At 44.0% G+C, this 23,587-nt stretch overlaps 1 protein-coding gene across 8 annotated transcripts in view; it reads left to right on the forward strand.

Annotated features, from left to right (window-relative positions):
• Window positions 1-23,587, forward strand: part of DAAM1 (dishevelled associated activator of morphogenesis 1) — a 579,575-nt gene that overhangs the window by 515,902 nt on the left and 40,086 nt on the right. For all 8 annotated transcript variants that reach the window (XM_085626090.1, XM_085626094.1, XM_085626087.1 and 5 more), the window contains 3 exons: window positions 8-176; window positions 8,277-8,384; window positions 15,640-15,700. In XM_085626090.1, the coding sequence (XP_085482216.1) occupies window positions 8-176; window positions 8,277-8,384; window positions 15,640-15,700 (338 nt within the window). The remainder of the gene's footprint in view (window positions 1-7; window positions 177-8,276; window positions 8,385-15,639; window positions 15,701-23,587) is intronic.

A 23,587-nucleotide genomic window follows, 5' to 3' on the forward strand; every position in this document is an offset into this window, starting at 1 on the left:
TATAAAGCAATATGTTCAGCTTCAAAGGAGGTATTGCAGAGTAAAAGCCTGAAGCAGTTGTTGGAGGTTGTTCTGGCATTTGGGAACTACATGAATAAAGGCCAGAGAGGGAATGCTTACGGGTTCAAAATCTCCAGCTTAAACAAGATTGCAGACACCAAATCTAGCATCGACAAGTAAGCACAAGTTCATTTTTTCAAAAGACCGATATTTGACAGTCCTTGATTTAGCCCTGAGGCTGTGCCGTGTAGAAATATCATGTTTTAGGATACAGACCTGTTTCAACCCGTTGACTTAACTGTGGTTTTTCTTTTTTGTTAATTCTAAATCAGGTGGCAAAGTTAGAACTTCTGATATAGTGGATACAACGATAAAATGTGGTTAGTACACTTAAAAGTATGGTTTATGGCATGTCCAGGTTATCTTTGCCAGTCTCTTATGAAATAAAATCCATATAAATCCTGGCTCGTACCACCAATGTGTTGTCTCAGTTACATTTGCTTTCACTTGCTAAACTGTGAACTTTGTGATGACTGGCACTAGAACTTCTCCCCTGGTGTCCTAGATGTCTTTCACACAATCTCATACTGGTAACCTGCTATTCCCAGCCTGTATACCATTTCTCTGTGGTCAGTGTATGCCACTGAACAATCAATTAAGACGAAGATTACTCGTAGATCTCACTCTGTGTGTGACCAAGTTGAAAGCTGCACTAGGCACATAATATGCAAGGCTGCGACAGAACAACAAAAGCACAAAGAGTATGGGACACACAAAGTGATAAAGGATATAAAAAACAGAGGGACAGCTATGACAATTACAGCAAGGATATACAGGGACTTATAAAATGTGGAAAAGCCAAAAAAGGATGTGTGGAGCGCCCAGTGAAGGCAAGAATACACTTAAAGTAAAATGTAAAATGTAACCCAATTTCTAAGCAGCTATCTGGATTGTGACTAGCACGCCAGCCAGCAAATAAGCTGTTTATTTTATCCAAGTAATTGCTTCTTTGATAAAAAAGAAAAAAGTCTGAAATTCTAAAGTGGAATAAGTTTACTCATTCGCAAATGCATTTTACGTGCTACTTTTAAATGTAAATTGTAATACATATTTTAACTTCAGAATATTATCGGACAGTCAGCTGTCATTCAGGTGATTTATAATTTCACTTTCATGAGATATTAATTTCGACTTCAGAGATAAAGGATGTTAACCTCTGTAATCTTTCCCTTTCTTTTTTTTTTTTTTTACAGCTCACACATACCTGCATCACACCATCTTCTTAAAATGTCACACACATATTATGCAGTCACTAAAAGCTAATAGTTCAATGCATCCTTGCAGCTTTTATATAATAGTTGTCAGCCATGTCAAACGGTAGCATATCAGTGGGGACTACAATGGGAAATGAGGAATCTCATCCTTACCTTAGAGAGTGTGTCGACCAGGTTTCCTGCAATAACAGAGCAGTCTGGGATTACTGGGCTCCAGTCGTAAATTGGAGTTGTTGACCGCTGATAGTCCTGGGGCCACAGTACTACTGGATAACCAGGTACTCCTCTCCAGCACTAGATACTCTTAAGGTAGCGAGAGCAGTCCAAGGCTTACTCCAGAATATGAGCTAGTTTAGACACTCCGAATACAGTTTGCATCTTAATAACAGCTAATATGTCAGTTTCCAGACCAGCTTCCCTGACACACAGGTGCTCCTGACCGTACTTCTCTGATGAGGGAGGTTGGCCAGTACATCTCTAAAAAAAAACTGGGAGCGATTCTACTAAAACAGACGCTATGCCTCCACCATCTTGCGCAGAGTCTTCTGTAAACTGCTTTATAGAGCCTCTTTGCTACCATTTATACTTCTTGGCTACAAGACTAGAGTTCACAAGCCAGCTGTGCAGTCAATGTGCATCTAGAATAAGATAAAGCATCAAAAGTTAAGAAAAAATAATCCCTAAAGTTTCTCTCACATCTACATTAAAAAGTGTTATGCCCTGTATTCTAGCATGCTGGTACTTGACCTCAACTTTTATATGATAACGAGAAAAAAATCTTAAACGGCATCTACCTTGTGGGGCATAGAGGGATTTGGGTTATTTCATCACGTCACAGGACCCCTGCCTATGGTTAACACCCAAAAACATTATTCATGTAGACAAGTTGCTCTTCTCAGTCCCACTATAGTAGAACGTGTGATAATGTAACACTATTGTCACGGGAAAATACCTGTATCATGTATGTCTGCAAATACATGTGCCTTGCATACTCCAGCCATCTGGTGTTGAACGTTTGTAAGTAGTTTTTCTTCAAAGAAGTCTCTTGAGTCATGAAATATGCTGCAACTCCTTTTCTCAGTGTATACTGTGCATGGGCACCAACTACATCTTAGATAGTTTTTTTCCTCCCACCATTGGTTTCAGACGTGCACAGAGTGGGCTCCACGGTCTCCATGTTTATTAATTTTTAGCCGGACCCCTTTGTTGTTTTCTCTAACTGTGTCTGATTCCTTCCAGCTTCAACACCGTTTGTTTTGCACAATTTTCAACGCCGCAGAGGCTGGCCCACTGCTGTTTGAGAATGCTCCATGGGTGATGGAACACACCTTTCTAGCAGTGGCCTCACTGTCATGCAAAATGTCTGTGGGTGGACCTCAACAGGTGGGTAATACGTGCCTATCGCCTCTCAGGACCGCACCACTTGCTCCTTGCCTTTCATTTGAAAACACTACGGTATTGGAGAGATTGCAAATGGGCATACAGCAGTATGCAGCGCTAGGACTCTCTCCTGCATCCCAAACACTTACGGGGCTAAGATCTCCTCTGTGCCCAGGAACAGGAGGAAATTGGGTCATCAGTGCTCCCACAAGCGCAGGCCTAGCCCAGGCCAGAGTCTGTGTCATAAAATGAATTCAGTGGTCAGAAGTAGAACATCGATATGGTGACAAATAACAGTCCATAATAAAGACCACTTCCAGTGCCATAAGTATGCCTACAACTCAGAAAGAAAAACAGGCCCTGCAAAGTATCTCAAACCAAGGCAGACCATCGCTCTCGAGGGTATTGGAAATCAAGCCCTGAGCATGAGGTAGAGGCAAGAGCAACCACAGGCCCAAACTCCTTTAGGCTCTGGTCAGCCCTTTCACATGCAAAGCTTACACCACCCAACAAAGAGTGTTCGCTTTCCAGCACATTCTGCCTCTTTTTTTAGCCCAGTTGTCAGCTCGCAGTCCACATAGTCATACACCTTCTAGAAATATTGACCTCCTGCACTGTCATTGTTACTTGTGCAAGGTTTCACATGCACCCCCTTCAAGAGTGTCTGGCAGACCAATTGTCTCAAGCGAGTGTCACTGGGAAGATCTAGTATTGGCACTGGCCAAAGCTTAGTGCTTTCTGCAGCGGTGGAGCAACACCAACCTTGTGTAAGGCAGACCTTTTGCAGACCTAGACCATTTCGACAGACCTCTTCCTTACAGATTGGGGCGCACATCTAAACCAGTACCCTGTCCCGAAAATGTGGCGCTCTCAGCACTGGAGTAGACACATCAGTTAGTTGGAAATGCTTGCCATTCTGCAAGCCCTCAAAGCCTTTTTGCAGGTCATTCAGGGCAGGCAACATCACTGTAATGCATTACATCCAGAAGCAGGACTTTACACACTCTCCTCAGCTCTCCCACCTAGCACAGAGGATGACATTAGCCACTCCACCACAAGATTCACTTCATGGCTGAGCGTCTTCTGGGCTGCACAACGACTTTGCGAACCTAGTCAGCAGGATGCATCAACAAGTTGATGAGTGGTAACTCCACCTCCTCCATACATACTTCAGTGTTGGTGTTGGTGCACCCGTGGATGGACCTGTTCTGTACCCTGGAAAATTCAAAACGCCTAAACTTAGCCACTGAGTTTCCACGCCCACAACCATAGTTGCTTGTGCTTTTCCGCCTCTCCGGCTAATTCCCTTCATGGTGAGGAAGCACCGACAAACACTACTAACCCTCACATGAGTGGTGGCAACCTGGGAAGACTGTCTTGGTACTCAACTCTCCTGGGGTTGTCACTCAGCCCCCATGAGAGGTTCCCCCTCAGTCCACTCCTTCTCACACAGAGGCATGGTCAGGCATCCAGATACCTTGGCAGCTCAATCTTGTAGTTTGGCTCCTGAAGTCATAGAGTTCTGGTACTTTCAACTTCCATAGGATTGTATGGCCTCATGAAGGAGGTCGAGGGGCCCACAGCACGGGTCTGTTTTATGGAAAAAAATGAAAATGTTGGTACATTACTGCATTTCACAGGGCCTGAATCCTTTAAAACCCATGGTCCAGGATATTGTTACCTACCTATTACAGTTACAAAAGGCGGGTATTGCATAAACCTCCATTTTTCTTACCTTAGCCACTGTTGCTGCCAATATGCAGAACTGAGATATGCCTCTCTCTACCGAATACCTGTGGTCGTGGGCTTTATGAAGGGCCTCAAAGGGGTCATACCCCCCCCTCCCTCAGAGTACCTCTCTCTCCTGTGTGGAACTTCAACAGAGTTCTTGCCAGACTTATGGGTACACCATTTGAACCTATTCATTCATGCGAACAGCAGTTTCTCTTAGAAGGCAGCCTTTCTTGTAGCGATCACGTCCCTTAGGTGAATCAGCGAGCTGCAAACTCACGCTACAGGAGCCTTTCATCCAGTTTCACAAGGAATGGTTCGTTCTTAGAACCCGCCCTAGATTCACCCCTAAAGTGGTTTCACCCTTCCACCTTAACTAAAGATCATAGAGCTCCTGGTATTCTTCCTGCAGCTGGATTCAGTCGTGGAAAGAGTATTGCACATGTTAGACGTCAAAAGGTCCCTCGCATACTACATCGACCGGACTAAATCATTCTGTAAGTCAGACCAGCTCTTTGTCTCCTTTGCAAAACCTCACAAAGGTCAGCCCATCTCCAAAGCTGGCCAAGTGGATTGACAAGTGCATTCAGAGTCGTTACCACAAGGCACAGAGGGTTCTACATTCTCCACCGAGGCCGCACTCCAACTGCAAAAATAGAGCTACTGAGGCCTAAGCCAACATCCTACTAGTGGATATCTTTAAGTCATCCACCTGGTCAATCCCACACTCCTATCCCAAAAACTGGTGTGTGAACGTTTTAGCATGCCAACACTCTTCAGTTGGCCAGACAGTGCTGAGAACACTGTTTCAGACACTTGCATCATGCACACACTAGCCACAGCTGCCGGAAGGGTACTGCTATCCAGTCTATGCCAGCCGTTCTTAATCTTTTGACTTCTATGGACCCCCACTGAATCATTTCTGAAATATGAGGACCCCAACCAAGACGTTTGTGGAAGCTAGGGACCCCCGGCCTAAGCAATTTATATGATTTGAGCCTCAAAACATAACACACAAATACAAAAGCAAGTATGCCACAAACAAATGCTAAAATATTGAAATATTTTGTTATTGAAAAAATATCCAAATTTTCAATTTTGCTTATTTATTTGTCTACACTTTATTCATTTTAATTTAATAATTTTAATATTTAAATATGTAAAACAGTCGCGGACCCACAGTGGTCCTTGGACCACAGGTTAACCCCTTCAGTGCCCCGCCCTTTCCCCCTCCTGTGCCGGGCATTGTATTAGCGGGCGGGGTCCATGACGAGATAGTCTCGTCATGGGCACAGCGCAACCGCGCTCTATGACGAGACTATCTCTTCATGGGCATAGAAGAGGTTAAGAACCACTGGTCTATGCTAAGCATGTGTATCTACAGCCACACATGCTAAGAACTGAAAATGTTATTTTCCCTCTAAGGATCTGTTTGTAGTACTGTTCCTACAAGAAAATAACACGCTCGACCCGACACAATCTGGATTTAAAACAGAGCAGAGCACAGACCTGGCTCTGATTAAATCCACTGAGGAAATAGGAGAGGCCTTGGACCATGGAGGCAACGCAATTCTGATTATGTTGGAGCTCTCGGCGGCCTACGACACGGTTCATCATAATGTTTTGATGGACCGGTTATCTGAGGGCGGGGTACAAGGCAAGGCCTGGAACCTCCTGAAATCTTTCCTCACAGACAGGACTCAAACGGTGGACCTAGACAAAGAAATTCCAAACCATTCTCGCTTCCATGTGGAGTGCCTCAGGGCTCACCCCTCAGCCCAACGCTTTTTAGTGGTCGTCACACCCCTTGCGGCCCTGATAAGATCCTTTGGGTTCCAATTGACATCTTACGCGGATGACACGCAAATACTGCTGTCATTCCTGCATGGGCAAGAGGCTGAAACAGGAAAAAGATTTCATGACTACATGAAAGCCACCACAGGGTGGATGTCCTCAAAGTGCCTGAAGCTCAATTCAGGCAAAACCGAGATCATCATTTTTGGTAACGACCCGAACCTCTGGACGCCGGACTGGTGGCTAGAAGAATTGGGAACTCTCCCCGAACCGACCAAGAAAGCGAAGAACCTGGGGTCATAGTGGACAACAGACTCACTTTTGGAGACAAGATAAGTGGGGTTGTCTCAGCAAGTTTCTTCACTCTTAGGATCATAAAGAAAATAAAGTCCTTTCTTCCGGCAGACAGTCTGAGGAGAGTGATCACGGCACTAATTATGTCACGGGTAGACTACGGTTCCAGTCTCTATCTGAACATTCAAAAAATACACCTAAACAGACTCCAAATTGTGCAAAACACGGCGGCCAGACTGCTGATGGGGACACCCAAGTTTGTTTCGGTTAAGAGAAAATTAAAGCAATTACACTGGCACCCAGTTAAACAACGGGCCCAATTTAAGGCCCTCTGCACGGTCTTTAAAGCCCTTAAGGGAGTTGGCCCCGACCATCTAATATAACGGTTCCACTGGTATGTCCCCAGAAGGACCCTTCGCTCCTTGGGAGCAAAAAGAGTAGTTGTTCCCACAGGCAAAAAAGCGAACTGGGGTGGTAGGAGCTTTATTACATGTGCCGCCAAGGCCTGGAACGATCTCCCATTCCACCTTAGAAATGCCACCGAGCTCCTCACTTTTAGGAAGGGTCTGAAAACGTGGCTGTTCACCATGTAGTCACCTCACCCCTCAGTAACGGGACAGGCAGTGCTCAGCACCAGGACACCCATGGGTAACCGTTGCGCTTAAGAAATTTAATTAACATAACATCATCCGTTCTTCACAAAAGCATGTGCCTTTTGCAGATCATTTTTCACTTATCACTTTTGCGCTTTTTCTACTGTACCTTACTTTTTCACTCCATACATATAGTCAATTGCTGTGTAAAATCAATCTAAAATAGAGTCAGAACCCATGCACAACATACACCCAGAGGAGGCGTCACACCATATCTCATGACTTAAGAGATTTCTTCGAAGAAAAACAACTTGGAAACGTCTGAGCTCAACACTTGATGGCAGTAGTATCCTAAGCTTGTGATCTACAGCACTGTATGCTACAAACCGATGCTTACAGGTAAGTGTAATTTTTCTTTTTTCTTGTTGAATGCCTGATGAAGCTGTGGGTTTTCTGTCTTTTTACGCAGTGAAGGAGTTGATCAATAAAGGAACTCTGCACATGTGACTATGTCACATGTGTTTGTACATCTAGATCAAGCTCTAAAGAGTCTCGTGGGTTGAATATTCTACATTTGATTAGCAAAGTTATAAGCCTGTTTGCAAGCATTGCTTATATGCTCCGCTCTACCACCGAACAGCCCCGAACTATTACCATTTTACTTCCTTTGTAGCCTTTGATAACTCAGAATGTATGAGAACTGACTGTGAACTAAATGTTTTGCAAGGAATCTTTACAGTCCTAGCTCCTGTAAGCTTGGCACTGTTCCTAGATGCCCTTTGTACATAAGATATACTTAATTAATGCAGCAATTTCATGCAGTAAAAAAGGTGAATTCAGCAATACTTGTAGATTTGTCTTGCACAACATCTGCAATTTATGCTTTTAAATGAGACGTGACAATTGGAATATGTACTTTTTATTTTCCAGCAACAGTGGAAGACTGCCGCATATTTCAGATGTTATGATTTCAGAAGCATGGTATGATTGGCAGCTTTTAGTTACTGCCATCTTCAGGCTTTAAGATTTATTCACTGATTTTACAGATGTCCCAGTATCAGGATCCATTCTTTTAATGTTTGCTTCTAATGCCCAATGAACAGAGGTAGCACATGGAAGGAGTTTACCTGGACCGCAGAAGTTACTATGTATTTTAAGCCACCTTCCTTACAAAGTAGGATTCTCACTAAAACATGTTTTTTTCTTTCAGAAATATCACCCTGTTGCACTTTCTAATAACGATTCTAGAAAAGAAATACCCCAAAGTTGTTAACCTCCATGAAGAGCTTGTCAGCATTCCAGAAGCAGCAAAAGTGAAGTAAGTTTGAAGATATAGGTGATTAAAAGGCAAATTGTATTATTATTTTTTTATATCTATTTATTAAAAGAGCTTCTCAATCAAATTTTATGATAAGTGTCACTTAGAGCCTGTTTAAGAATTATAATACTCTGAAAGAATATTGGATCTCTTTCATACATAATAAAACAAAACCACAGTAGCGGTGCATGGAAGATCCAGGACTGTACAGCAAATTCTATGGGCAGTCGTTTGTGTGAGATAGGAGGGGAGTACTGCGGTAATAGTATTAGGTAGGGTGACATTCTCAAAATAAGAAGCATGGAGGTTTAATGGGTTTCTGCCAGTTCCTTAGAGGGATGGAGCTAGTGAGGCCCCCCAGGAGCTTTCCTCCAAAACAAGGCTATTGCAAAGCACATAGTTGCCCACCAGGGGCCGTATTGCACAGCGCCTCGGGGGCACAACAGGCGTTTGCGCCTGCTTTATGCGCCCCAGGTGCATTTTGGTATTCAGTGGTGGCTGGTCAATTTATAAAGTTTGGTATTCAGTGGTGGCTTGTCAATTTATAAAGTGGAGGGGCTATCATATGAAAGGTCATTTTGCAGGCATACACTTGCGGCATCTCATCAATTGTTTTTATAAAATAGTAGTCATGACGCATACAAACAAATACACACTTTCACATACACACAAACTGGTGCACGATTGCAAACAGGCACATAAACAACAGAAGCATGCTGTCACTCATGCACACAACATGGATACTTACCTGGGGTAGTCCTCAGCGCAGTTTCCTCTCCACTTCGATTCCCGACTTTCAAAATGAACAAACAAGCCACCGGAGTGATGCTCACACCGTTATGCCCCATCAGAATCTCAGATACAACGGAAGGCCTTCTTTTTCCTTTATTATGGCTTCTGATGGGGCATAAGGGCGCATGACTGACGGCCTCTAATTCACCATTATCTGACATGCTGCACTGCCTGACGCTAGTGCAGCATGTCCGATATGTATTACATCTGTGAAAGGACGGGCTGTAACAGCCCACGCCTGACACATGTGCAATACAGCCCTAGGGAACCCTCTTCTGGTGCAAGGTGATATTGCAGCTTTTACATGTAAACAAATGATCAATGAGATGGTTTAGTTAAATATAAAAGCTGTAATATTTTAAAATATGAGATGCTAGTGAGACGTGACTGTGTGTGGGGGGGGTCGCTGCCCTTTTCGCCCCTGTGGAGAAGCCTCCCCTGTTGGTATTACAGAAGGGGCTGCAGATGCTTGTGCAGCCCCTTATGTCATACAGATAGGCCTGGCGCTGTATGTGCGCCAGCGCTATCATTAGAGGGCGTGCCCTCATTTTCATGGGGGGGGGCGTGTCCCCATGCAAATGAGGGAATCAGATTGCCTCTGCGCCCGTGCTGTATTACCAACGTGGCCGCAGAAGCAAACATGCACTTTCAGTGCACCACAAAAAGGTGGCACACTTTTAGTGCACCTTCTTAATGTCGCCCTCTAAAGGGATGATAGGGGGTCCTATGGACCCCAGACAACCCCTTGCAGGCAGGTGCATTCGCTTACTGCACCCGCCTGCAAGGGGATCTCTAATCCCTTTTAAAAGTGCAGGTGAGTTTCCGCTTGCAAAGAGAATCATATAGTAGCTTTTAAACAGCTGCTCCGTATTTCTCTTGAATGCGCTGCCCTGGCGGCAGCGTGAGTTCGCAGCTGCCCTGAGGTCAGTGCATTCTTCCTGATGGGGCACATTTTCCATGGTTGCACCCGGCACACCTGTTTCAAGGTGCGCCGTGACGCAAAAATGAAAAGTGCGCCCTGTCTGTAATATGCGCCCTGAGTTTCAGTCTGTGGGGTCCCAGTTTTCTAATGGGGCAGTCTTGAGGGGTTTAGCATCATTTGACAACCATCTCAACAATTTATCCAAGGCTAGTGCTATTTTTCTGCTTCCTAATCTGGCAGTCTCAGCTCACAGGGCTCTACTCTCAGTTCTCAATCATCTCTGGAAGTTCCCTGTTTACGTCAGTCTTGCATCTTAATTTAGTGTCCATTATTGCAATAAAAGCCCTACATCGGAATGTTGTGTATAATCATCTCCGCTTTTTTTCTATTGCCCAGTGTTGTAATCTTATGGAGATTGTCCTGTCTCATTGCTTCTGAGGCCTCAATACTACAGGTGTGGTTACACCCTACAATTAAATGTGTTTTGGGGTACTATATTGGTTTTTAATTCAATATTTTCACGGGCCCCCACTCCAATGATTAGAAGTGCCTCCCTGTCTTCAGGTGTAGGCCCGCTCTCTATCAAACCGGGTTTTTAGAGAGCGAGGGCTGCCTATGATGAAGCATGACACCTTGTGGTGTGTGAGCACAGGCCTTCACAATTTTTTGTGTGTCCAGCACTACTATTATAGAGTGGTTGTAGGGACACTGTAACGCGGTGTAAGTAACCACAACTTTAGGGTAGCTTCTACAGTGGAAGCCAGGTCACCCTAGAGACCCCGTGGCCTCGAGCTCCCTCCCCTGGATATTACCATGATTTCTGTGTGTAAGAAGTCTCCTAGAATTACCTTCCTCTTAGAACAAGCCCTGAAGGCAAGTCTTACTTTTATGAGAGACAAACATTTGTGACTCTTAAGTTACTGTCCTCCACAAAATGAGTCGTCTTTTAGAGATATGCGAACATCAAAGATTTCAAGAATCATGTTGGCTATGTAGCAAGTTAGACATGAAACTGTCAAAAGCCTTTGATAAGTTAACTGATAAGGTTTGATGAATAAGTGCACACAAGCTGAAAGCTGTTCCAGAACCAGTTCCACCAAGTAATTGCTGGATGTCTCCGCACTAAAGAACAAATCTTGCACATTTCATTTATAGGCTATGCTTCCCTCCCCCCCCCCCCCAAGCTCAAGTGATATATCCAAATATTTTAATAAACAAATCTCTGGACGCAGTTGGAGATCATCTTCCTACTCCTTACTGAATATTATGCCTTTGTAGGGGTGGTCACTCCAGCCAACAGTAACATTTTAAATTACACTAGAATAATTAGTAGCCCTGCATTTTAAGGCACCTGAAACTTTACACATGCTACCACTACTTATCGGCACTATTTGCATGGCTAGATTAAGGTGGTGCTGCTGTTGTGTGGGCATTCAAAGCTGCCAAGTGTCCCCTTGACAAATGTCTCACTAAATCAGCCCTGACCTTTTACCAGACATCACATTGTGTTCTGGAACTTGAGATTTTGCTGTTATGATTAGCTGAAGGTATTACACATAAAAATGGTTAACGTTTCAGCAATTATTTTGATGGTATGTGGAAAGTCTTGTCATGTTTTCACCACTCTCCTTCAGAAGTACCTGCCACTAAGCCTTGCATTGAATGTTTAAAGCCAGGATTGTTTGGCAGTTCACCTGCTATCAAAACTGACTTGGTAGAAAAGGGGGCTGTTGGAGATTTTTACTCGTTCTGTGGATAAATGTGATAGTGCGTATTGCCCAAGATTCTTATGAGCCAGCCATTTCACCAATCTGTAAAATAATTAAATACTGCGAAAATATAAAATATGATTTTAATATTTCCAGATTCTCTACAGTGTATAAAATGTGATCAGACCTAAAGCATGCTTCTAAACCCTGCACACTTAATACAAGCACACAGAACTGGAAGAAACAAAAGAACGAAAAAACTATATTTTAGTGGCATTAGTAAGGAGAAAAAAAAACTCAAGCAGAGTAATCTTAGACCAGTGTTTCTTACTAATACATTGTATCACAAATTTACATTGTTCAGGCTCTTTCAGAAAAAAAATAAAATTGCTCATTCTCTCTAACACTACAAATGACATTTTTTAGTTTGTGCCAGTGTTTATAAGTGGTTATATATTAACTCTGATGAGGGCTGTTTGCCTTTTTGTGGGATTTTATCAATTATAGCTTTAGACCTAGAACAGGATAGCCTATATATGTTCCACAAATATATGTACTGTGCAAGATCTGTAAAACACAGTCTGGCATAGCATCAATTGCTGCAAAAAACAGTAAGATGTAAACCAGAAATATTAGGTAATATATTTTCAAATATTAACCCTAGCGCCACCACATCTCAGCGTATGGTGCACTGGCGCCTAATCCTTGTCTCTCACATAAACTAAACAAGCATTGGCATAGCCAATAGGTCTCGCCTTTGGGACCTTATAAGTGTTTAGCCCATGCAGCATATTACCCTCTACTTTGGGAAATACAACCACCAAAATATGTAATATACATGCCAAACAGCGTCACAGGCGAGACCTGCATGTTTTGCCAATGGGAGACGGGTGCAGAGAAAATCAAAGGAAGAAAGTGTTTGTTTATGATTCCTACCACATGCCTGGCTAGCACGGATTTTTTGAGTGTCACAGAGAGTGGAACAACACACTGTTCTCTAAATTGTTCAGCCCACCACGCAACGACAGGGTGTCTGGTTCCTTTTCACTAGGTCAACTACAGCGTTTAGAAACAGAAAGATTCGTTGTGAAGCGCTATGCAGAAACAAGTTATTATGACTGGGTCGGTTTACGCAAAATCAAGTGCTAACTAAATACAATGTTGATGTGACATGGTTATAAGAAGGCCGGCGCGGCTGGGGCTGGAAGCGAGTCTCAAGCACCTGGGAAGTTGTACAAGGAGAATAACCGGGCACGAGCCCGGGTGGTGGGGGAGGAGGCTGCAAGCACGTCTGTGTGGAATGAAAAGTGAAAATATATGTAGAGCGCTTCAAAGCTGAAGCAATAAGGGGGTCAAATGGAAACAGGCGGGACAGAGGCTCATGATGGGGAGAGAGGGTGCTATCTGGGACAGGGTAGGAAAGAGGAGAATGGACGGGGGAAAGGCAGGTAAAAAGATAGATGATGCGGAGGGCAGGCGAGAAGGGGCGGGTGAAAAAAGAAAAGACAAGAAGTGTTGGTGAATTTTGGAGAGGCTTGAAAGCAGCAGCGAGATGGAAAACAAAGTGAGTGAGAAGGGATGTGGCGGGACACAGAAGCAAGGATGAGACGGCCCGAGAGCGGTAAAGATGTATGGTTGAATTAAAAGTAGACAGGAGGGAGAGGCTGATAGCGAAAGTGAAGAAGAGAAAGAAAAAGAGATTGAGAGGAAGAGGGGAATAAACGGGAGACGAAGACAATGGGGGGCAGACTAACGAATGTTGAAAATGAGGAGAGGGAGGGAACTTAGAGTATGTGGTGGAAATAAAGGCAGAGAGAAAAGGACAAAGTAGAAGGAATCTGGGAGGGGCGAGGGTGTTGGCGGAGACCTAAAATAAAATAGTGAAGGGTTCTCCATGGACATGGATGTTTTACTTACAGATTGTAATCCCAGCCTAACATGCATTTAAAAAACTTTGTTGTCACTACCATACATGAGTGTTAAAAGCGAGCCCCAGTGCCTTGACAGCCTGTAGGTGTAATGGGCGCTACACAAACATCTGATACCCGTCAGATCGTAGCGCTGAGAGGCTGAGCTAGAAACGGCATAAAGAGAGGATGATGAAGTGATGACAGAGAGCTAGAGACTGCCCAAACATAAAGTCGGCGGGTGGGGGTGGGGAGATTGGAGAAGCAAGGGGGAGCAAGAAAGGGGTAAAGAAGAGTAGAGAATCGTTTAGAAAGCAGTGGGGTGCAAGACACGGAGAACGACTCGGAGAACGTAAAAGAATTAGGAATGAAGGTGCAATAGAATAGAGAGGCGGGGGGCACCCCCTGGGAGCTGGCAGGACAAAGTCGGGCGATAAGGGGTTGGGGAGAAGCGGAGAGCTAGAGACAACAGTGATCTAAAGGGAGGGAGAGAGACTGGGGGGCAGAGAAAGGGTGAGCGACGGGGCTTCTGCAGAGGAATAGCAACGAGAGACAAAGGGGAACAAGAAGCTCTTGCCTATAAACAGCTGTAAACTGTTGTGATTCCTTAAACAAGCATTGGCCGCGTGGCTCACTGAGAACATCAAAGCGGCTGAAAGGGGAGAAATGAGGGGTGAGTGCAAGCCGAGGTAACGAGAAGGGCTGGGCGAGAAGGCAGGGGGGAATGCCAGCAGCAAAGGAGCCTGATTAAAGCTGACGAAAAGGGAGGGGGATAAGGGAGGAGGGAGTGCGAGCAGCAGCTGTGCACGTGCATGCCATCGTGCACTCAAGCTTCAGGCCTGTAATCATGTGGGTAGCACTTTGAAAACCTGTATACTAAATGTCTCTCCGAGCAGCGCATGCACGCTGGCTCAGCGAGACCAAAAAAAATACAGAAAAAGGAAAATGTAAACCTAATCACTAGATTTCTGTGTTGCTTTTATCAAATTTAAAACGTTGATGCTAAAATATTGTTCAAGAGGGAATATTAAGTCCTCTGAATGGTGTGAGTCTTTGTCCCTACCAGTGCCAGATGCCCTGGTGGAATAACTTCTTTGTTTAACCTGGCATGACTTATGCATATCGTAGGTGACTCAGGTATATGGTTGGTTTGTACAATGTGTTCTTTCGTTTGGTGAGCATCCACTTTTTAACATTTTGTGCTGGAAAGATCTGTGTTGCGGTTCATAACAGTGGTTAGTACTCCCCAACCTTAAGATTGTTTCCAAGTTTAGACAGATGAGAAGAGGCGTCAGTTGAAGCTTTCAGTGGCCACAGCTCTCTAGAACCTCTTTGTTGCCCCTTGATCACAGTGGTCTAGCAAAAATCACATTGTCCCCGCTAATGGCAGCTCATCCAAGGTAACACCATCTATTTCTGGGCATGTGGATCATCGAGCTACAGATGTCTGCTCTTTTTTGTTAGAATCCTATCCAGTCTTGTACAATTCATTTTGACCTCAAATTGTCGTATGACATGGTGACAGTCAACATTGCTACTGACTAAATGGAAAGAGTGCTCTCCAAAGCCACATATGTGCCAACCAGTCATGGCCTACCCAGCCCATCCTCAAGTCCTACGCGGAGCTGATGATTACCACCCCATACATTTGTGTTTACTTGATTGTGCTCAGATGCCTGACAGGAAACCACCTATTTTGGAGCCATGTGACACTTTCACATGCCCCGGTCTTCTGAAAAACTCCACAACGGCATACAAGTGCGTCAGGTGCCTGATGCAAAATTACATTTCCGTGCACTGAGTTTTAGTGATAGCAAAGACAGTTTTAGAGCTGCAAAAGGTATGTTTTTTATGAAAACATGTATTGTTTCAGTTGATTTAACTGCAGGTCTCTGACTTTCTCTTTGTGAAACTGTTATTTACAGTATGACTGAGCTGGACAAAGAAATCAGCACGCTGAGAAGTGGATTGAAAGCAGTTGAGGCTGTAAGTACCTTTTTTTTATTCAGGCGACAGCATGTTTCCTTCTTAGAAGCACAGGATGTGGGACCTTTAACAAAGCTGCTTTTATCTGGCTTCCTGTAGTGAAGTATAATCGTCTTTCCTGCTTTGCATGCGTCTGTTCTCTACTAAAAGACTTCTGGCTTAATATCAGTTAGTTTTCCCTGGTTAGAAACTGATGTTAGTAATGAAAGGAGTGACACATTTTTGGGGGTTTGGGGAGCCGGGGTGGTGGCAGGGAGAGCTATATCATGTGCTTTTGTGTCACTGTTATCTGAAATTGATCAAAGTTTATATACCAGTCGTGTTCCTAGCCTCCGCTCTGTTCAACCGTTGCACACAGAAAGAACAGTGATCCATTGTTGGTTTGTCTTCATTTGGCATGGCCTTGCTCTGTGCTCCCCTCTGTTGACATGTCTCAGCCGTGGGCATACATCTGGTTATTGTAAGTCAGGGCATGAATTGCAAGGTGTTTTTACATGTAGAGATGGTGGACCATCACATGGACCGCTTAACATCTGTTTCCTAAGTACCTTTAAAACGAATGAGGAAGAGATTTTGCATTTGTAGATTCTCAGCCTGCCTTATTTTATGTTAGTTGACATTCTTTCTGTTGACTAGTGATTTTCACCATATGTTACCCTCCCAAAGCAATTTTGCTTGGGTCTGATCATTAGTGACTGTTCATTGAAATCCCAAGAAAAGTAGGGGGCTCCTCCCTATCCTCTAGTGTCATACACAGATAAATGTTAGTTTACATCCGTCCAGACTACTGTTGTCTCGGTACACATGATAAAATTTGTTTCTGACAACTTGCCAATACACTTTCTGGTGAGACTGGGTGTATCCCAGAGTTTATCGGAAGAAATATTTTTTGGCGCCTGGTATATCAGCCGGCAGCTTGATGAAGAGGCTAAACTGCACTGAAAGCATTTTTAATCCTTAGGCGAGGACATCACCATTGAATCAAAAATCATCTAACTTTTGCAGTTGTGCTGCCATTGCCTTTTGGTTCTTTGGAACACTCAGCAATGGTTTAGCAACACTATACTGATTTTTTCACTGGTACAAGATGCCATGATGCGGTTGGATTCCTGCAATTCTTTAGTACTGATGTCCCCTGTATAAATGTTTAGCTAGAATAGAAACATCTAATGAAGCCTGCCTAATTTAAACCCAGAACTGAGCACAAGGGCTGTGTAACCCCCATACACCACCAACTCCAAAGAATTCCTATAAAATGAAGTGTAGATTTCAAGATGTTGCATGGAATCAGCAGAGCATTTGATGATATTTGGACTTCGAAATGTATCCCACCTTGACCACTGACTAGCCAACAAAATGGCACTTTGGAACTGAAAATTCAATTTAAAAAAAATGGTCCTTGGATGCAGACTTTCTGGGCGCTACTATTTGAGCTAGTTTGCCATAAGCTCTTGCAAACATTGAATCACCGCATTTTTTGAATGCTGAATGATGCATCTTGATTCCCAGGTGATATATATGCCTAACAACTGGTCATGTGGCCAATATAGACGGGCACTACCTTTTCTCAGTTTCCCACACTCGCTCTGGGTGCAAAATAATTTGGACACCCAACCTCTTTCCACCAACTTATGAAGTTGGCTACATAAAGAGTTCTGACACTTAGGACCAAGGAAACAATGGTTTTGCAGCGTGAATTTTTTCTGGGTTCACATGCTGTGCATTATTCCTCCATCTAGTGGTTGGGTCCGGAATTGTAGTATTTCTTCAGTTTTTTTTATGTTTGTGAGCGTTGACATACCACCATTTGTTGTCCTTCTGTGACGTCGACGTGCTTCCTCCGGAAGCTCCCATCTTTGGTCGCCATCTTCAGATTCTTTTTTTCCGCTGTTTGGTCTGGATTGTCACGGAAGGAGCTCCAAGGATTTGGAGAGGAGAATCCACGAAAATTGAAAAAATTAGATTTATAGGTCAGCGATACCTACATTCGACGTTCCGGTCGTCGATTCCAGCATTCGGAGTACGCCGAAAGGTGAAAACAACAAAACTTCGATAAACAACCAAAGAAATGGACAAGACGCTGTTCAAGTTCTGCAAGAATTGCCACCACAAGTACGCGCAGAAAGATCGGCATCCAGTTTGCAACCTTTGCCTCCCGCTCGATCACCAAAGTCAAGAATGTAACACGTGCTCGTCCTTCACCCCGGAGACGTTGAGGATTAGAGAAAGGCAGAGAAGGGCCAACTACAACATTCAGGGACAGGGCCCTCTACCATCGCTTCGAGACCTGGGCCTCTCCAGCGAAGAAGAGGACAATGTCGCAGAAGGGCCTGAAGTCGATGAGGACACAGACGTCCAGGTGGTAATGATCGAGAAGAAGACTTCTAAAGAGGTAAGAGATATGTTGCCCCGAAAAAAGTTGAAGAGTCACAAAAAACGGACTACACCTCAAGAGGAGCCTCGGCGTGGAAGCAATCGACGACCGCAGAAGCATCCAAAGATAGGCAGCCCGTCGTATCCTTAGACAAGGACTCCAGAATGGCAAAGACCCTTGAAAAATCGAAGACGTCGAAAGACAGACACGATAAAGACGCTTCGACGTCGACAGAGGAGAGGTCGAAACAGGCTTCCGCGACCGCATCGACAAGCGCAAAAAGGAAGGCCGAAACTCTCGGCGTCTAAACACAAGCAGCCAAGGTAGAAAAGAAAAGGAAGTGCCTCGAAGCTGAAATGGCGAGCATACTACAACGCAAAAAAGAATTTGACGACAGCTTGAAACAATTCAAGATTCCGCCGAAGGCTTCTACTGAAGCAAACAAGGTCGTCGAGGAGTTACAGCCTCCAACGACACCTGAACCGCTCGATGAGCAAGAGGAAGAAGATTACTTCTTCAAGGAAGCAGGGGATGGGGACGAACACACATATGTGGAGTCGGCGACCTCGGAGACTCAGGACCTCCAATAGCAAGATCTTGACGCAGAATCACCAGAAGAGGCAATTGATACATATCCCTCGAGACCCTCACCACCTGATGACATTGGAATGTACCATCCGGTCATAAAAAATGCTGCAGAAACATATGGAGTGCATTTGGAAGAGGAGAAACCACAGTCCTGCTTTCTGTTGGAAACCTTGATGCCAATACAATCAAGAAGCCAATTCCTTCCAGTGCTACCAAGTGTGCTAGGTCAAGGAAAGGAAGCATTAAGGAGCCTGCTACATGCAAGGCAGTCACATCAAGAGGTGAGAGGAAATACAAACATTCCTTAAAAGATCCTAACTACATCAAAGGGTCAATAGCGGCTGACTCTATTATCCCTTCCACAGCCAGAAAACGAGCAAATGTGCCAACCACTGCTGGCCCACCCCCAGACAAGGAAAGCAAGAGAATAGACCTAGAGGGCAGAAAGGTCGAGAGAAGGGCTGCAAACCAATGGCGCATAGCTAACTCGAATGCGTTGCTGAACCATCATGCATACCAACATTGGAAAGAGGTAGAGGATCTGCTGAAACACCTACCGGAGCAGTTCCAAAAGAGGGCTACCCACTTAGTGGAAAGTGGGAAAAATATTGCAAATACATGTTTAAAATCTGCTGTGGATGCTGCAGAAACATCCAGTAGACAAATGATGATCAGCATCACAGAGAGAAGACATGCTTGGCTGAGAATCTCAGGTTTCAAACCAGAAGTCCAAAGCAACGTAATAAATTTACCATTCAATGGAGAACAATTATTCGGGAGCGTGGTGGACGACAAGCTAAATCAATTGAAAAAAGGCGACGACACAGCAAGTTCGATGGGCGCTCTACAATTCAAAGGCATGCGTAGGGACACCCTATCCAGGAGACCAACAGGTAGAGGTGGCCACCAACTAACTACCTCACTCCAAGCATACCAAGGAACAAGCCAAACTCAACAGCTGGGCCAACAACAAACTAGCAGTATCAGCAGGGAAGACAGTCCTTTCGTGGGCACCCACGGGGAAGGGGCCAACAGCAGCAATGAGGGGGTCCACAAAGTACCATCAAGTGACTGTTCTCCAAAAAGGGCACACTTAAAGAAAACATCACAAGTTTACCCACAGCATTACAACCTGCACAAGCTCAACAGCCGGTATGTGAACAGTTCACTCAACACACAACACCAGTGGGAGGCAGACTACCATTTTCCCTCCAAGAATGGAAGAAAACGATAACGGGCAAATGTTAAACATAATACAATACAGTTACTGCATAGAGCTAACCAAACAACTAACCAACAAAAGACCAAAACAAAAGATACATTCACAATGGGAATTATCTTAACTACAGGAAGAAGTGGAAGAACTTCAAACAAAACAGTCAAAAGAACAGGTGCCTCACAAGGCAAGGAACAAAGGCATTTACTCAACATACTTCCTAATTCCAAAGGTAGATGGGACACTACACCCAATATTAGACTTAAGGTTCCTAAACAAGTACATAAAGACACAAAGATTCAAGATGACAACGCTGCAGGAGGTGATTCCACAATTGCAGCAAGGAGATTACATGGCAACTATAGAATTAAAGGACGACTACTTGCACATCTCCATGAACGAAAGACACAAACACCTGTTAAGGTTCATAGTCAACAAAACACACTATCAGATCAAGGTGCTAGCATTCAGACTCAAATCAGCACAAAGTGTGTTCACAAAATGCCTAGCAACAGTAGCCGCACACCTAAGAAGACGGAGAATTCATGTCTATCCATATCTAGACGACTGGTTAGTAAGAGCAAGCTCATACCGTCTCTGCAAACAGCATATACAACAGGTGATACAAACACTAGTTCAGGTGGGGTTTTCAATTCATTGGAAAAAATTATCGCCAGAACAAGTAAAGGTGTTCTGGGGCGCAAACGTAAACACAGTGTTAGGGAAGGCATTCCCAAGCAGCAAAAGGACATTAGCCTTGCTGAAGGAGACTCCTCTCTACCAGAAGGGGCATCATCTGACAGTGAGGACAGTGGAAAGGATACTAGGAATGATGGCATCATGTATTCATTTAATTCCCAACATCCATCTACACACGAGACCTTTTCAAGAATGGCTCCAACAACAATGGTCACAGTCAACAAGGGGTTGGAAGGATCTAGTGATTGTTACACAAATAATTCATCAGGAGATGGCATGGTGGAACAATACAAACATATCACGGGGCACAGCTTTCACACATTCAACCCCAACAGTGACCATAACAACGGATGCTTCCCAAAAAGGGTGGGGAGCACACATCAAGAATCTCAAGGTGCGAGGATTGTGGACGCACCAGGATGCAGTGAAACACATCAACTTTTTAGAGTTGAAAACAGTGTTATTAGCCTTGAAAGCATTTCAAAAACAAAACTACAAGAAAGTGTTGATTCAAACGGACAACACAACGACCATGTTTTATATAAACAAACGGGAGGGAACGCAGTCTCTAGCCCTCTCTACTCTAGCCCAAGAAATTTGGAAATGGGCAATCCAAAAGAAAATAGACATAGTAGCGATACACTTACCACGTAAGGACAATATTGGAGCAGACAGACTGAGCAGACAAACGTCATCATCCCACGAGTGGTAAATCAATCAGAACTCAAAAAGATCTTCAAAAAATGGGGACTCCACAAATAGACTTATTTGCAACACTCCACAATGCAAAATGCCCAAACTTCGCATGCAGGCAACCGTGCAATCAGTCTCTTGAGAATGCCATATGAATGGACTGGACAGGGATATTTGCTTACGCTTTTCCCTCAATCCCACTACTCCACAAAGTAATCCTCAAATGCAAAATCAGTCACACGACAATGATTCTCATTGCACTACAGTGGGCCGGGCAAACTTGGTTCTCGGAGATAATGGAAATATCTCAGGGAACAATGCACAAACTACCAAGAAGGCAAGGCCTATTAACATTGCAAAACAGAAGGGTTCTACACCCAGAACCAGAAAGCTTAAGCTTAGCAGCATGGCTCCTGAGAACTTAGAATTTGCGCACCTCAAACTACCCAAGAGTAGAATGGCAGTTCTCAGGGAAGCTAGAAAGCCAACAATAAGAAAATGTTATACTGCAAAATGGAAAAGATACACGCAGTGGTGCCTTAAGAAACAGCTCACAAACAACATTACTAAAGAAAGAACAGTTCTAAAGTACTTGACTCATTTGCTGCACAATAACTTAAGCTACACTTCCCTTAAGGTGCACTTAGCGGCAATTGTAGCATACACAAGAGGAGAAACAGGGAGCAGTTACTTCACTTCTCATGTGGTCAAAAGATTCCTAGAAGGAGCAAAAAGAATAGCACAACCATAAATGGTGCCAACACTGACATGGAATCTAAACATAGTTCGAACACAATTAATGAAAGCAACCATTTGAACCGCTACATAAAGCAACGCCACAAATGCTCACTCTAAAGACAGTTTTCTTAGTGGCAATCACATCTCTATGCAGAGTTAGTGAACTACAGGCTCTAACATTGCAGGAACCCTACTTCCAAATACATAGTGACAGAGTGGTCATGAGAACAGATCCACATTTCATGCCAAAGGTGGTATCACAACTCTACACAATTCAAACAATACAAATTCCAAGTTTCTTTCAAAAGCCAAAGACAAAAGCAGAAAGAACTAGGCATACACTGGACGCTAGAAGAGCGGTCATGTACTAAGTTGAAAGAACCAAGGAGTACAGAAAGACAAAACAATTCTTGGTCTCCTTGCTAAAAGCTTTTTAGGAAGACCAGTAACCAAAAATACCATCGCCAGATGGATTGCACAAGCTATTTAATTATGTCACAAACAAGCCGGTGAAGCATTGCAAGGAGCGCCAAGGGCTCACTCAGCAAGAAAGAAGGCAGCTACAATCACACTTCTGGCAAATACTCCAATTCAGGACATTTGCATGGCAGCAACCTGGTCTTCCATACACACATTTACAAAGCATTACTGTGTGGACACCCAAATGAATAAGGAAGCACAAGTGGGACAAAAGGTCTTACATGATCTATTCACAAACCAACGCTCATCTTCCACCCAGCCACCGCTGGACTAGAAAACTGTTACAAAATCTATGCACAGCATGTGAATCCAGAAAAGATTCACGCTGCAAAACGAATTGTTTCTTACCTGTCGGCATAGTTTTGCAGCTTGAAGAAAATTCTTCAAGCTGCAAAACTATACCGACAGGTAAGAGACTATTCGTTCACAAGACTGCTGCGTGCCATACATCCACATTCTAGGAGCAAGTCACTGAACTGTTGAGACTGAACACCTTCCCCGATCATGAAAACAGTAACCATGACAAAGCTTGTGCTTCACACCACAGGGTGATGAGGAAGCTTGGGGACTCATGTAGCTGATCTTCTAACAGGGTAACCATTAGTCCAAACCGCAGCCCATATTTAAAGATGAAACCATCACAATTATCTCTATACTTTGTGTTATCAGCTCTGCATTTTTTTTGTCCAAATTCCCTCTACCACCACTGTATGCCTAATGTTCCTTTCTGAATGCATTCCTTTTTTTAAAACACAATATTATTGTTGACTGTTCAACAATGCCACACTGTCACAAACCTTATACTTAGGAGTTTTCACCACAGTTTTCACTCCACTTTGGTGGCTTCTTGTCCAATCCTCCTGATTCTTGCCCTCTCTTCTAACCAAACTCTTCTTACCTGGCAGACATGCTGACACCACTTGCCAGTGAATTTGAGGTTGGCCAGTCCCAGACTATCCCTGTCTGGTCATAGAGCCTCTCTCCATCTTTAGCTAGTCTCCTCTTCTGTCACGAACATCTCCGAATTGCCATCTGAGCCCTGCTGCTTTTCCACAAGGCTCTTTTAACAGCTCTTTGCTAATATGTTGTGGACGAGGGG

This window comes from Triturus cristatus, chromosome 9 (genome assembly GCF_964204655.1).
Source record: "Triturus cristatus chromosome 9, aTriCri1.1, whole genome shotgun sequence".
NCBI lineage: Eukaryota > Metazoa > Chordata > Amphibia > Caudata > Salamandridae > Triturus > Triturus cristatus.